Source organism: Camelina sativa, chromosome 6 (assembly GCF_000633955.1).
Source record: "Camelina sativa cultivar DH55 chromosome 6, Cs, whole genome shotgun sequence".
Classification (NCBI taxonomy): domain Eukaryota; kingdom Viridiplantae; phylum Streptophyta; class Magnoliopsida; order Brassicales; family Brassicaceae; genus Camelina; species Camelina sativa.
This window is the reverse complement of record NC_025690.1, coordinates 14,440,582-14,453,616: the sequence shown is the minus strand read 5'-3', so window position 1 is coordinate 14,453,616 and position 13,035 is coordinate 14,440,582. Positions and strand designations below refer to the sequence as shown.

The window sequence follows — 13,035 nt, the reverse complement described above, 5'->3', positions numbered from 1 at the left end:
TGACACACAATATTCATTTCCGTGGGAATGTATCAGGTTCACGAGAAACGCAAGCCTGGTAGCATCAGGGGTGATGAAGAACATGAAGAGAGTTGGTAACTATGTGAAAGAGACCGTGGACGATTCCTTGGACCCATATCGAAAGCGACCAAAATGAAGAAACCTTTTTACATTAGATGTGGAGAGAGACAAATCCAAAAAACGAAAAGAAAAAAAAAAAGCACAGGTGACAGACGACAGGATATGAATCTTATTTTGACACTTTTTGGATTCTCTCAAATTATCAAAAATAAAAGCAACAACAAAAAAAAAAATGGCTGTATTGATATCTTTAAGCAGGCCATTCCCCAAAGTGATTAGTTCTGGCTACGAGAACATTAACGTGTACACCTTCTTCAGTTTTGGTTTACTGATAATATTCATATGCAACCTTTCTCCCGGATAGAAGAAACTCAAAACGATTCGATTGCTAAGACTAAACATAAGATTTGAACTCTTGCAACAATACTTTATCTCTTTTCTCAAATGTGAACATAACAACCAAGTTAAGGTAATGCCGAATTTAGTAGGTTATCAGTTTCTTATGAGACAATTTATTTGGTCAAGTGTGGGAAGTTTTACTTAAGAGATAAATTAGCACGTGGAGTAAGTAAAGTAAAAGAGAGGTTGAGTTGGGAAAAGTGCCCATTTAGGAAAAGACAAAGGCTCTCACGCTTTCTCTAACTATCATCGTCGTCCGTCTGTTTCTGTTGATGGTGCTGCGATTTCCATGGATGACACCACGAACAGAACAGAATATTCATTAAGACCAAATACCAACCAAACCCATCTTCCAAGTTTTCTTCTTTCCCCCTCTCCCTCTCTCTCTCTCTCTCTCTTCTTTTCCTTTTGACCATTGCATGCTTACCCCGATTGGGAAACTCTTATTGATCTTTCTTCCAACAGCGATTTCCCGATCCAAATTTGGGGTCGATTAACATCGAAAGGTTTTAATTTTGCGAATCAATTTTGGGAAATTTTTAATTTTTAATTTTTGTTTTGTTTGTGATGGCTGCTTACGCGAATTATCTCCGGCTAGCACGACTCGGAGGAACTAGTTCAGGTGTAGTAAACCTGTCGACCCTCAGATCAATCGGTGGTTCTCCAAACCCGACATTTGACAAGACTCTGTTCGATCACCACGAGTTTCGTTCCTCTTCTTCGCCGTTAGTATCATATTCACCATACAGACAATTCCACGCCAGATTCATCTCTCAACTTATCAAAACCAATGGGAAGCGTTTGTTTCTTGTCGATACACTCGCTTTGGTAATAACCCTTTCTTGCTCTGTTCGTTTTACTTTCCTATGGTGATCTGCTGAATCTTTCTTAGATCATTATTGTTTGCCATGTCTTATTGCTTTGGATTGTCTTATCTATTTTAGTCAATTCCTAGGCAAGATTGTGGAACAAAGGATCTCTCTGTGAAACGATTCATTTTTATAATTGGTTCATTTTGAAATGAGACGATAGTATGGTTATATTCTAGACCGGACTCATATAGTTCATATCTCAACTTATCAAAACCAATGGGAAACCTTGGTAATATAGCCCTTTCTTGGTCTCTCTTTAACACAAAATTGCTTTGAATTGTCTGATCTCTTAGTCAATTTCTAGGCAAGATTGTGTATTTACAGGAACTTTCTGTGAAACAATTTGTGTATCTTCCTTCATTTTTGAAATGAGACAATAGAATGGTTGGATTTAAGACCAGACTCACAGAGTTCCCTAGGATGAAAATGTCTGGTCGTTATTTTTAGATATAGTTTCAAAGGGGAATTTGGTATGCGATTTTATCAGGTTAGGAGCTTAGAAGCACAAGGCCTGCCTTCAAAGCAAGCCGAGGCAATAACCGCTGCTATAACTGAAGTTCTTAACGATAGCTTAGGTGTTGTTTCACAGTTGGTTGTCTCCAAGGGAGAGATGCAGAAAGTAAGTTTTTTTCTGTTATGACAAGGCTCTGTTCACTCATCAATTCCAAAGAGTATGACCTGGTTATAGCAGCTTTATTCGGTCTAATTGTTATCTTCTTGCGTCTGGTAGGCTGAAATGACGCAGGAATCAAACTTATCCAAGTTCAAAAGTGAGATTAACAGTTCACTGGTAAGTTGTGTTTTCACTTTTCAGTGAACAATTTTATTGTGCTCTCAATCTGTGAATTAAGCTTCAAATGGTACCGCTGCTCTTCTACCTCTTATAGTGACACCTTGTTTCTGAATGATTGTTATGTATAGGACCACCATTTCTCTTTGCTGCAACATGAGAATGAGAAACTCCGCAATGACATAGAGCGAATCCGCTCTGATATAAGGTCAGCTCTCTTAGGTTTGACTTGCTATAGACGTCGATCAGTGCACTGACTATTGCAGTAACATTGCAGACACGAGATTGACAAAGTCACAGCAGGACAACGGTTGGACCTAAATCTTGAAAAAGGGTCAGAGAAACAACTACCTTCTTTCTTTGTTCCTTTAAAGGTTGTTCTTAGGTTATTATATTTTCTAATATTGTGACATGTCTCTATATGATGGCGCAGGAGGATAAGAGATGAGTTACAAAATCAAAACGCCGAAACCTGTAACCTTACAAACAAGCTTGACCGTGTCAGTATTCTCATCTCTAGTTTCTGTGCCTTTGTTTGTTTATGGCAGCAAAAGTGTTTATGTTTTTGTTTATGTTGTTTCAATCTCTCAGGAGATTCACACTTTGAGAGCTCAGCTGGAAGCAGCCAAGTACGAGGTGATCAAGTACTGTATTGGTACACTTGTTTCCATCTCAGCCGTAGGTCTTGCTGTCCTCCGGATCGTCATGTAACTTCATTCGACGGTGTGCCGGTTTTAAGACCAACTCATCATCTTTGCTGTTTTTTTTTCTAATCACGAGATGAAATGTTGGTCTGTGCTCCATATCTTGTTCATTATTTGTATGTTTGATGTAATTTTATTTCTTCCTTTTTTTTTATGTGAAAGAAATAAAGACTAACCCAGTCTAGTAAATTTGAACCCTTCACGTAAATGATGTACTTTCACGGGAAAAAGGTCACAAAAGACTTCAATGGGACAGAGGCAACAAACTTAATGTATAGGGGGCCAGCTCAAGTCCCGTGAGATGTATAAGTTGTTAGTTCTCCCTCATGACATAACAAAAGTCGATAACTCTCGAAGAAAAGAAAATCATACTCGACGTTGACGAGAGCTTTTAGAGCCAAGGGCTGCGATGCGATGATGAAAGTAGCCTAGAGGAAAGGCGTGTACTGCTTATTTACTACTACTGCCTTTTATAAAGTCAATAGATTAGGCGAGTTTTGGGTGTTGTGTTGACTACTTAGCAATAGACGAGAGAGTCGTGGAAACGTAAAGCGAACCAAAGAAATAATGTCAAAGATGAGAAAGTGGCACAGGCACATGTGACATGTGTTGTTTGGATCAAGGGTCTCCCAACAATTGGGCACACAACTCGAGTCGAACCAATCTATCTATTACTCTCTTTTTATAGTCGAACTTTTAAAAATCTACCAATTTTATGTGGAATTATAGCTAGTAGTGTTAAAGCTTGTTTTGTTGAAACTTTATGATAAGAGAACTAATTACAGGCAATGGACCACACTAATATAAAAGCTAAAATAGTTGAATCGGGTGGGAAATGCTCATCACGTGACTCCCCCACGTCTCTCTTTGGTTTTGTCCTCTTTTTATAAGTTTCAATTATCAACAATTATGTTCAAAGTATAGCAATTTGGTAAGACATCATTCCACATTTCGTATCTTTGTATGAAGATGTTCCAATATCTTCAAAATGTGTTAATATTCACGCATTTAGCTTCCGTGCTTGTAAATTATGCCTAGTTTTGAATACTTGTATTTTTTCCTTGGAAGTTTTAATATTTTGGTATTAACAAAAAAAAAATCAACTAAATACATTATGCTAGCTTGAATCCAGGTAGTGGCAATATATCTAGTGCAATAACGACCCTAAAACAGAAAAACAGTTAATGTACACTAGCACAAATCAGTAAGTTACATTTCTACTTAATACTAACTTCGCAATTAATTAGTGTTTTGAATTGTACAGTTTCTAAGTTTACATGTTATGCGGCATTCATGAAATGAGAAAAGTAAAAGCTTTTTAATTTTTCCAACAGCTTAGTCAACCAAAACCAGTCCCAAGGTTTATTATAGAAATATGGTAAATATAAAAACTTACTCCAGTAGTATATTTCAACATTTTGATTTATATTGCAAGAAATGGATATATTGCACGTCACTAAAAGTCGCATTCAATCTCTAAATACACGCAGAGTAATAACTTAGTCGATAAGAGAGAGTGTGCCCAGTACGTTTTTGTAGTAGTTTCATTTTTTTTTTCAGTTTATATTACGTCAGTTTTATACAAGGGAAAATGTGAACGATCGTGATGGTTATCACTTATTAAGAAGTAACAACAATTTTTTTAGGTAGAAACAAGTAACAACAATAAAACCTAGCTAGCTCTAAAATAAAGCTTCCATGTAAATTTGGATTTCCTCATTTCCATTCTAATAACTACGGATTTAAGTCGATCAATCTTGTGTTTACATATTTGATAAATGAAAACTATTAGTCTTTATACCAAAATAGATTTTATTAGATAACAAATATCAGATTTTCAATAATTATCGAGGATACATTATTACAAATTAAAAACCAACGAGATCATGGCGTTGTAATATTAACAAACTTAAATAATGAATTAGATCAATGGGTGTCGTCGAATGTCCCCATGTCTTAGTGTCACTTATTTATAATTTCGAACGGTTTCATATTCACTCCATGGTCCATGGTACCATATCCATTCAAAAATTCAAACTGTTAGTTGAAAAAAAGAGAGTTACATATGTTTTATATATGACATTGTAAAACAAAATGATATATATGTATGACTTTTAAATTAAAGCTGGACCAGTTACTAAAATCTGAACAACTACGTACACGAACAGAAATCAAGTTTAAATTCGGTGATAGAATATAGGGATATTCTGTTATTTATATTGTTAATATTGTTTCATGTATCCCAAGTATATAGAACATCGTTGTAACCTTTATGGCTATTTAAAGTCTGTGAATACAATCATTTTCCGGAAGGGGATTTCACAATCTTTCATGGTATCAGAGCCTGTTTGCTCTTGATATCCTTTTTGCTTCCGTTTCTTTTCTCTTTCCATCTCTCTCGTTCTCGTTTCTTCTTTCATTTTTTTTCTTCTTCTTATCAACTATGGCTGCTCCTCAAAGTCCCTATGAGCATGCCTTTGGTGTTACAAACATCAAGTCTCACATCCGGCTCATACTATACCTCGACGACCACAACTACGACGCCTGGAGAGAGCTTTTCCTCACTCATTGCCTAACGTTTGATGTCCTTGGGCACATCGACGGGACCCTACGTCCAACTAATGCAAACGATGCTGCTTGGTACAAGCATGATGGCTTGGTCAAACTCTGGATCTACGGTACTCTAGCACCAGATTTATTTCGTTCTTCTTTCAAAACTGGTAGGACATCTCGTGATGTTTGGATACGTGTTGAAAATCAATTTCGCAACAACAAGGAGGTCAGGGCAATTCAGCTGGACAACGAGCTTCGCACCATGGTCATTGGCGATCGTTCAATTCAGGAGTATTGTCAGAAAATCAAATCCCTTGTCGATCTACTCACCAATGTCGAGGCTCCGGTCAATGAACGTCACTTGGTCATGTACATGCTGAATGGTCTCAATGAAAAGTTTGATTACATAATCAATGTAATCAAACACAAGGACCCGTTCCCTACCTTTGAAATAGCGAAATCAATGCTGGAACTTGAGGAATCACGTCTAAAAAAAACCAATGTCTCATCTCCACGCATACTGATCATTCGTCCTCAACAACGGCTCTCACCATCACAGCCCCACCTTCGGAACCTCGTCCTTCATCTCCAGTAAATCCACGACAGCACTTTGGCAACAACAGAGGTAATCGCCGGAATAATCGAACAAGAGGAGGCGATCGACACAACAATCAGTCAAGACCTAATTTTTCTAATTGGGCCACACCACCATTTTGGCATGGCTCATTCCCGTCTTGGCCCAACTACTATGGGCAATGGCCACAAAAACAATACAGACCATCGTTCCCATCCTCTTCGGCTAAGTCGTACCAGCAAGCTCACCTTACTGAACTCCCACCAGCGAATCCGATGACGGCGAGCATCTCGGACCCGAATTTTTATCCCTGGATCATGGATACAGGTGCGACTGCTCATCTCTCCTCCACACCATGTAACCTCCATTCTAGCATTAGTCATAACATCACTCAATCAGTCATAGTAGGCAATGGTTCTAAAATTCCGGTCACTTGTATGGGTTCTACCTCCATCAAAAGCCTTTCCCGTCCTCTAAACCTCAATAATGTGCTAGTTACACCTCAAATTGTCAAAAACCTAATTTCTGTTCAAAAATTTACCACTGATAATTGGTGTACGGTTGAATTTGATCATTTTGTCTTTTCTGTGAAGGACCTTCCAACACAAGAGGATTCTTCTCCGCTGTGATAGCCAAGGTGACCTATACCCCCTTCCAGCATCCCTCAATAAAACAGTGCCCAACTCAACAGCTCTCCTTGCTTCAACTCCATCTCTTTGGCATAAACGTCTAGCTCATACTCAATCGGCTTCTCTTGATTCTTTTCTTTCAAAGTCTTTCGGTTTTTGTAATAAAACAAAGTTGTCTCACTCTTGTGAACCTTGTCATTTGGGAAAACAAATAAAATTGCCTTTTGCTAAATCTGTTTCCACAGTTTCTAGACCGTTTGAGATCATTCACTCCAACATCTGGACCTCCCCTGTTTCTAGCATAAGTGGGATAAAATACTATGTTTTATTTCTAGATGCTTTCACTCATCACCTTTGGGTGTATCCACTTCGCAGAAAAAGTGATGTCTTCACAAAATTCAAACACTTTTCAAATATGCTCAAAACACAATTCGATGCTTTCATTCAAAGTTTCCAATGTGACAATGGTGGTGAGTACAATAACAATCAATTCCAAGATTTTTTTGAGAAAAATGGCATTAAAGTTTGGTTCTCTTGTCCTCATACCTCTCAACAAAACGGTAAATCTGAGAGAATGATCAGAACAATAAATAATGCTATTCGAGCACTCCTCTTTCAGGCTCGCTTACCACCATGTTATTGGGTAGAAGCTTTGAATTTTGCTGTTCATGTGTTAAACATTCTCCCCTCTTCGGCAATTCAGAACAAAATTCCTTTTACTTTGCTGTACAACAAACCTCCCACATATGACCATCTTAGAGTTTTTGGGTGTCTTTGCTTCCCTTCCTTAAACAATAACAATCTCTCTAAGCTCTCACCAAGATCAACCCCGTGTCTTTTCCTTGGCTACCCTACCCAACACAAGGGATATCGCTGTCTAGATTTGAAAACAAAGAGAATCATTATCTCGCGACATGTTCTTTTTGTCGAGGATACATTTCCAGCAGCAGATACACAGCTTCATCATCCTTCTTCTTACACATTCCTCGATGTTGTTGATGATACCCCTCCAATTTTCAAATAAATACTGGAAACACCTCTTCACCAACAAACACCAACTCCAGCTCCCCCTCCACCAATAACCACAACATCAAAAACCAATCCTAGCCATACAATGACCACCAGATCAAAATCAGGCATAGCTAAACCAAAACCAGTTATGTCTCTTAATGTTACAACCAAATCACCACTTCCAAAAGGTCACAACCATGCCCTTCAAGACCCTAATTGGAATCCTGCTATAACTGATGAATATGGTGCCATGATTAAAACTAGAAGTTGAAACTTGGTTGAAAGGCCCAAAAAGGTCAATATCGTTCGCTCAATGTGGCTTTTTAAACACAAATATGATGCCAATGGAGCTCTAACTCGCCACACGGCAAGACTTGTCGCAAATGGGAAATCACAGGAACAAGGGGTTGATTATGACGAGACTTTCAGTCCGGTTGTCAAACCTGCAACAATACGAGCCGTGTTGGATGTTGGTGTTGCTTTGAACTGGCCTATGCATCAGCTGGATGTAAAGAATGCATTCCTTCAGGGGGACTTGAATGAGACAGTCTACATGCACCAACCGCCAGGGTTTGTGAGCAAAGAATTTCCAAATCATGTTTGCAAGCTCAATAAGGCCATTTATATGTTAAAGCAAGCTCCAAGGGCATGGAATTCACGGTTTACAACGTATCTAACCAAGATAGGATTTGTCATGAGCAAGGCGGAAAACTCTTTGTTTGTCTACAAAAATGGTTCAAACCTTGCCTATCTCCTGCTTTACGTCGACAATATCATGCTAACTGCTTCTTCTGAAGCACTCCTCAAGCGAATCATAAACAAGCTAAAAGATGAATTCCCAATGTCTGATGCGGGAAAGCTACGACATTTTCTGGGCATCAAGGTTGACTACAACAAACAAGGTGTGTTTTTAAGTCAACCAAGCTATGCTTAAGACATTATCAATCGTGCAGGAATGACTGAGTGTAAACCATGCGCAACTCCAGTGGATCTTCAGTCCAAACTCTCTGCTGCTGATGGGGAACCAATACCAAATCCGACGACTTACAGAAGCTTGGCTGGTGCTTTCCAGTACCTCACATTCACACGCCCAGACATAGCTTATGCAGTCCACCAAATATGCCTCTACATGCATGATCCGCGCATCCCACATATGAATGCTCTGAAGCGTGTAATCCGCTACTTGCAGGGGACAGTGAAACATGGTTTGCAGCTTGTAAGAGGTGACATTACAACTCTCACGGCTTATACAGATGCAGACTAGGCCGGCTGTCCCGATACAAGACGCTCCACATCCGGTTACTGCGTTTTTCTTGGTTCGAACATTGTCTCATGGTCAGCCAAAAGGCAACAAACAGTTTCACGGTCTAGCTCAGAAGCAGAATACAAAAGAGTAGCAAATGTTGTTACCAAACTCACATGGCTGCGCAATCTACTACGGGAACTACATTTACCACTGAGAAAAGCTTCCCTAGTGTACTGCGACAACATAGGCTCCGTCTACTTAGCCAACAATCCGGTTCAACATCATAGGACAAAGCATATAGAGCTTGATATCCACTTTGTCCCCGAGAAGATAGCCATTGGCGAGGTTAAAGTTATACATGTACCATGCTCTCTTCAATATGCAGACATTTTCACAAAAGGATTACCAACCTGCCTTTTCAATGAGTTTAGAGCCAATTTAACCATCCGGAGTCCCGAAGCTTCAACTGAGGGAGGGTGATAGAATATTTTGTTGTTTATATTGTTAATATTGTTTCATGTATCCCAAGTATATAGGACACCGTTGTAACCTCTATGGATATTTAAAGCCTGTGAATACAATCATCCTCCGGAAGGGGATTTCACAATCTTTCATTCGGTGCTGGAATGGAGAGTTTACTCAAGAATGTTGGGGGACATGTTCGGGTAGTAACCGACCCCATTTGAAACGCATTGCACAACGTCTTAATTAATATTTGTTCCCAATGGTTAATTGAAACGATATGTGTATAAACAAAATGTATAATACAATTCAACGGATAATTATTAGTAAATTTCTCAAAGTTTTGGAAAAAAACCTTGTTTATGCTGGCTCCTTGTATAATTTGTATGTATAAGAACAAACTTGTGATTTCTTGTAAGAGAATTAATTAGCAAATTAAAAGAGAGTAAGATCCATCGTTGTGCAGGAGAAGCACATGTTATAGGATTGGTCTCCACAAACACGCAGTGCAACTTTGGGGAGGAAACATCTCTGCAATTACTCATTCCCAAGTTTAGTGGAACTATGGAAGCAAAGGACAATGAAGGTTTTAACTTCTTAGAGATGTGACACTTCTATCTGATATTTATACAACTCTCTTGTGACAAAGGCAATGTTACACTTCTAGTTGTATATATCAATACTAAATTGATGAACCACATCTCATCTAATCAAAGAATTTAAGCCCCCTAGCTACATCTTTATTCTACATCCACTAAACTTGGGAATGGGTACTAGCACAGGAAGCTTCCTTGTGGAATATGCATTATTACGTGTTTGGGGGTGAAAAACCTTAACACACGTCTCAGGCTTCTCCTTCACAAAGATGAAAACATGGGGTGAGAGATCAATAGATCATATAGTCTCTTCTAAATTACTGTACTTACGTTGAAGGTGTATACGTCACCGCTAGCTCATACACGTTTTGTTAAAAACTCAGCAATTCATTTCCATGCTTGTAATTAACATATCCCTCATTTAAAATTAATTTGGGTTTTAATTCTTTCATTTTTTTTTGAGAAATTCCTTTAAATATCACTAAAAAAGTTTTTTTTTTTCCCAAAAATACCATATTTTAGTTTTTTTTTCAAAAATACCACAAATTTTTTTTTTCCAAAATTACCACAAACACAAAAATTGAATTTTAAAGATGTAATTTTTTTTTAAGGTTTGGATTGACACATTTAGTTTTAGGGTATAGTTTTTAGGGATAGGATTTAGTATTAGAATTTAGAGATTAGTTTTTAGTATTATAACTTTAATTCAATTATGTGGTATTTTTGGAAAAAATTACATATTAATAGTATTTCTGGAAAAAAACTAAATTGTGGTATTTGTTAAATAAAAACTAGTTTTAGTGGTATTGATGACAATTGCTTTTTTTTTTTTGTACAAAATAATATTTTCAAATGCGTTATGTACGTTTGATCCCATTTAGAGATCGAATGGCATATGACGGCAATACACACAAAACTAGAACCTAAGTTTGCGTTCCATTAGCTTACATTATTAATAATTTGATAAAATAATTGATTAACTTTAAAGTTACATACAGTAAAACCTCTATAAATTAATAATGTTGGGACTAACACATTTTATTAATTTATAGTGATATTAATTTATCTATAAATTAATAATTATTAATTTATAGATATATTTTTAATTGTTTATTTTTTAAAAAATTATGAATTGGAACAACTATAGCAAAATAAGATTAAACTTTCGGATGTTATAAATTTTATGGTTTATGAATTGAACTTGTAATATTTAGAAAGCACTATTTACAATAAATTACAAATATTATAGACAAATTGACTTATACACATGAGACACATAAATTCAAATCTATGAATAATAATATCAATTCTACTATTTTAATAATCTGTCAAATTATCAAATTGTAAATGATGCATATTTAAAAATTAAAACTTTAAATTTTAATTATTTGTATGACATGTTATAAAATATTTTAGAGATATTATTATAGGTTGAAAATACAACATTACAATTGTTCTATAGAATTGAGCTTTAGGAGAAACATACACTATTATATCAGTATATATATATATATAAATTTACATAATTATTAATTTATGATATTATTGGGACCATATTTTATAAGGAGATTTTGAAAAAATTATTATTTTATTATCTTATCGAATATTGTTAATTTTTACACTGGCCGACTTGGGATCAACAAAATTTATTAATTTATAGTGTTTACTAATTTATAGAATATTAATTTATAGTGGTTTTACTGTATTATGTATTATGCAACATTCAAAAAACCGAGACACGTAAAAGCTTGCTAATTTAAACGAATAAAAAGTCTACTAATATTTTGGGTAATTTTGTGATAATCTCAAAAGATATGGTCAACGAATCTTATTATATTGCAAAAATTGGATATATTGCACGTCACTGGAAGTCGTATTCAACCTCCAAAAATACGCAGAGTAATAAATTAGCCAGAAAAATAAGAGAGTGTGCCCAGTACGATTTTCAAAAAGTAATTTCATTTTCCAATTCTCAGTCATATTATGTCAATTTTATAAATACAAAAGATGTGATGGCTAATAACAAGTAACAACAACAACAAAATTTATGGAGTTACTACTAACCCTATATTCCAGCCTCCTCTTAATTTGGCTTCTCTCATTCAAAATTTCATTAGGGCTTCAAATTGAGCTTTGATAATTATCATCAGTCGTCTACCAAAGATTATAAAATAGAAAAGAAACCAACGAGATCATTAAGTAACAATCTTAAGAGTTTAAAAAAGTATTAAACCCTGACCAGTTACTAAATTCCTAAAAACCTACTGCGACTAACAACGAACAAAGCCCAACTTAAAATAAAAAAACAAAAAAACAAAAAAAGCATACATAATCAGTCAAATCCTTTTTAACATAAACGCAATAACAGCTAATGAGAAAACTAAACTGGTGCTAAATCTGAACCGGGTCGAATCCTAATTCTGGTCTAATACATCTTCAAAAACTCGGCACAGGCTGTGCCTGAACCGTTTGGTTCAAACCGGTTGTTTCATCATCATCATCACCCTCTTCTTGGGAGGTCTCTTTCTTCCGACGCATCTCAATGACTTTACGGTGGTGGTTTGAGTGAAGCTCTCTCGAAAACGTCGGGCTACAAGCGGGTCTGTATTCGGGTAACAACCGACCCGATTTGAAACGCACACCACACGCGTTACACAGCGTCTTCGCTCCCTTTGGTCCTGCCCTCCACTGAGGCGTTTTCTGAACGCCACAATGACTACACCGCCGCGTCTGCGTCTGACCAGCTAATTTCTTCATCTTCTTCTGTTTCTTAACCCTTGGTTCATCAAGCAAATCCAACTCAAAACCGGAGAGCCATAGAGGGCTCGAAGGAGGACCAGAGGAAGACGAGGACGACGTCGCAGAGCTCGAAGACGACGACGGCGAACCATGAGACCAGAAGGTGACTCCGGTTCTGGCTCGTTTGGGCCTGATTTGAACCGGAGGTGGAGGAGGAGCTTTGAAACAGGTCTTCTCCTTAACCGGTGGTACAGAACGTCTTCGATTCCCGGTTAACCAAACCGGTTTCTTCGTCGGAGCCAACGAGGAATACGGAGTGAGAGAGTCGTCTACGAAATTTGATAACCATTCAAGTTCCGCTAAATCATCCATCTAAACC

The 13,035-nt window shown here is 37.1% G+C and overlaps 4 protein-coding genes across 4 annotated transcripts in view; 3 read left to right on the top strand and 1 right to left on the bottom strand.

The window, feature by feature from the left end:
• Positions 1-429, top strand: part of LOC104791343 — a gene marked incomplete at its 5' end in the record, with an annotated part of 1,520 nt that extends 1,091 nt beyond the window's left edge. The window contains 1 exon segment of the mRNA XM_010517191.1: positions 37-429. Within this exon segment, the coding sequence (XP_010515493.1) occupies positions 37-157 (121 nt within the window).
• On the top strand, positions 899-3,076 carry LOC104791342 (protein FMP32, mitochondrial-like; the record flags this gene model as incomplete). Its single annotated transcript, XM_010517190.2, has 8 exons — positions 899-986; positions 1,079-1,308; positions 1,840-1,971; positions 2,083-2,142; positions 2,274-2,350; positions 2,420-2,476; positions 2,576-2,642; positions 2,734-3,076. Coding segments are annotated over 8 exons (831 nt in total), but the record flags the coding sequence as incomplete, so codon positions are not given.
• LOC104699066 lies at positions 5,290-5,994 on the top strand. Its single transcript, XM_010414416.1, has one exon. It carries the CDS (start codon positions 5,290-5,292, stop codon positions 5,992-5,994), a length of 705 nt encoding a protein of 234 aa, XP_010412718.1.
• Positions 12,090-13,035, bottom strand: part of LOC104791341 (GATA transcription factor 6-like) — a 2,556-nt gene continuing 1,610 nt past the window's right edge. Inside the window, exon 3 of the mRNA XM_010517189.2 lies at positions 12,090-13,028. Coding sequence (XP_010515491.1) covers positions 12,354-13,028 — 675 coding nt within the window. The 3' untranslated portion in view covers positions 12,090-12,353. The remainder of the gene's footprint in view (positions 13,029-13,035) is intronic.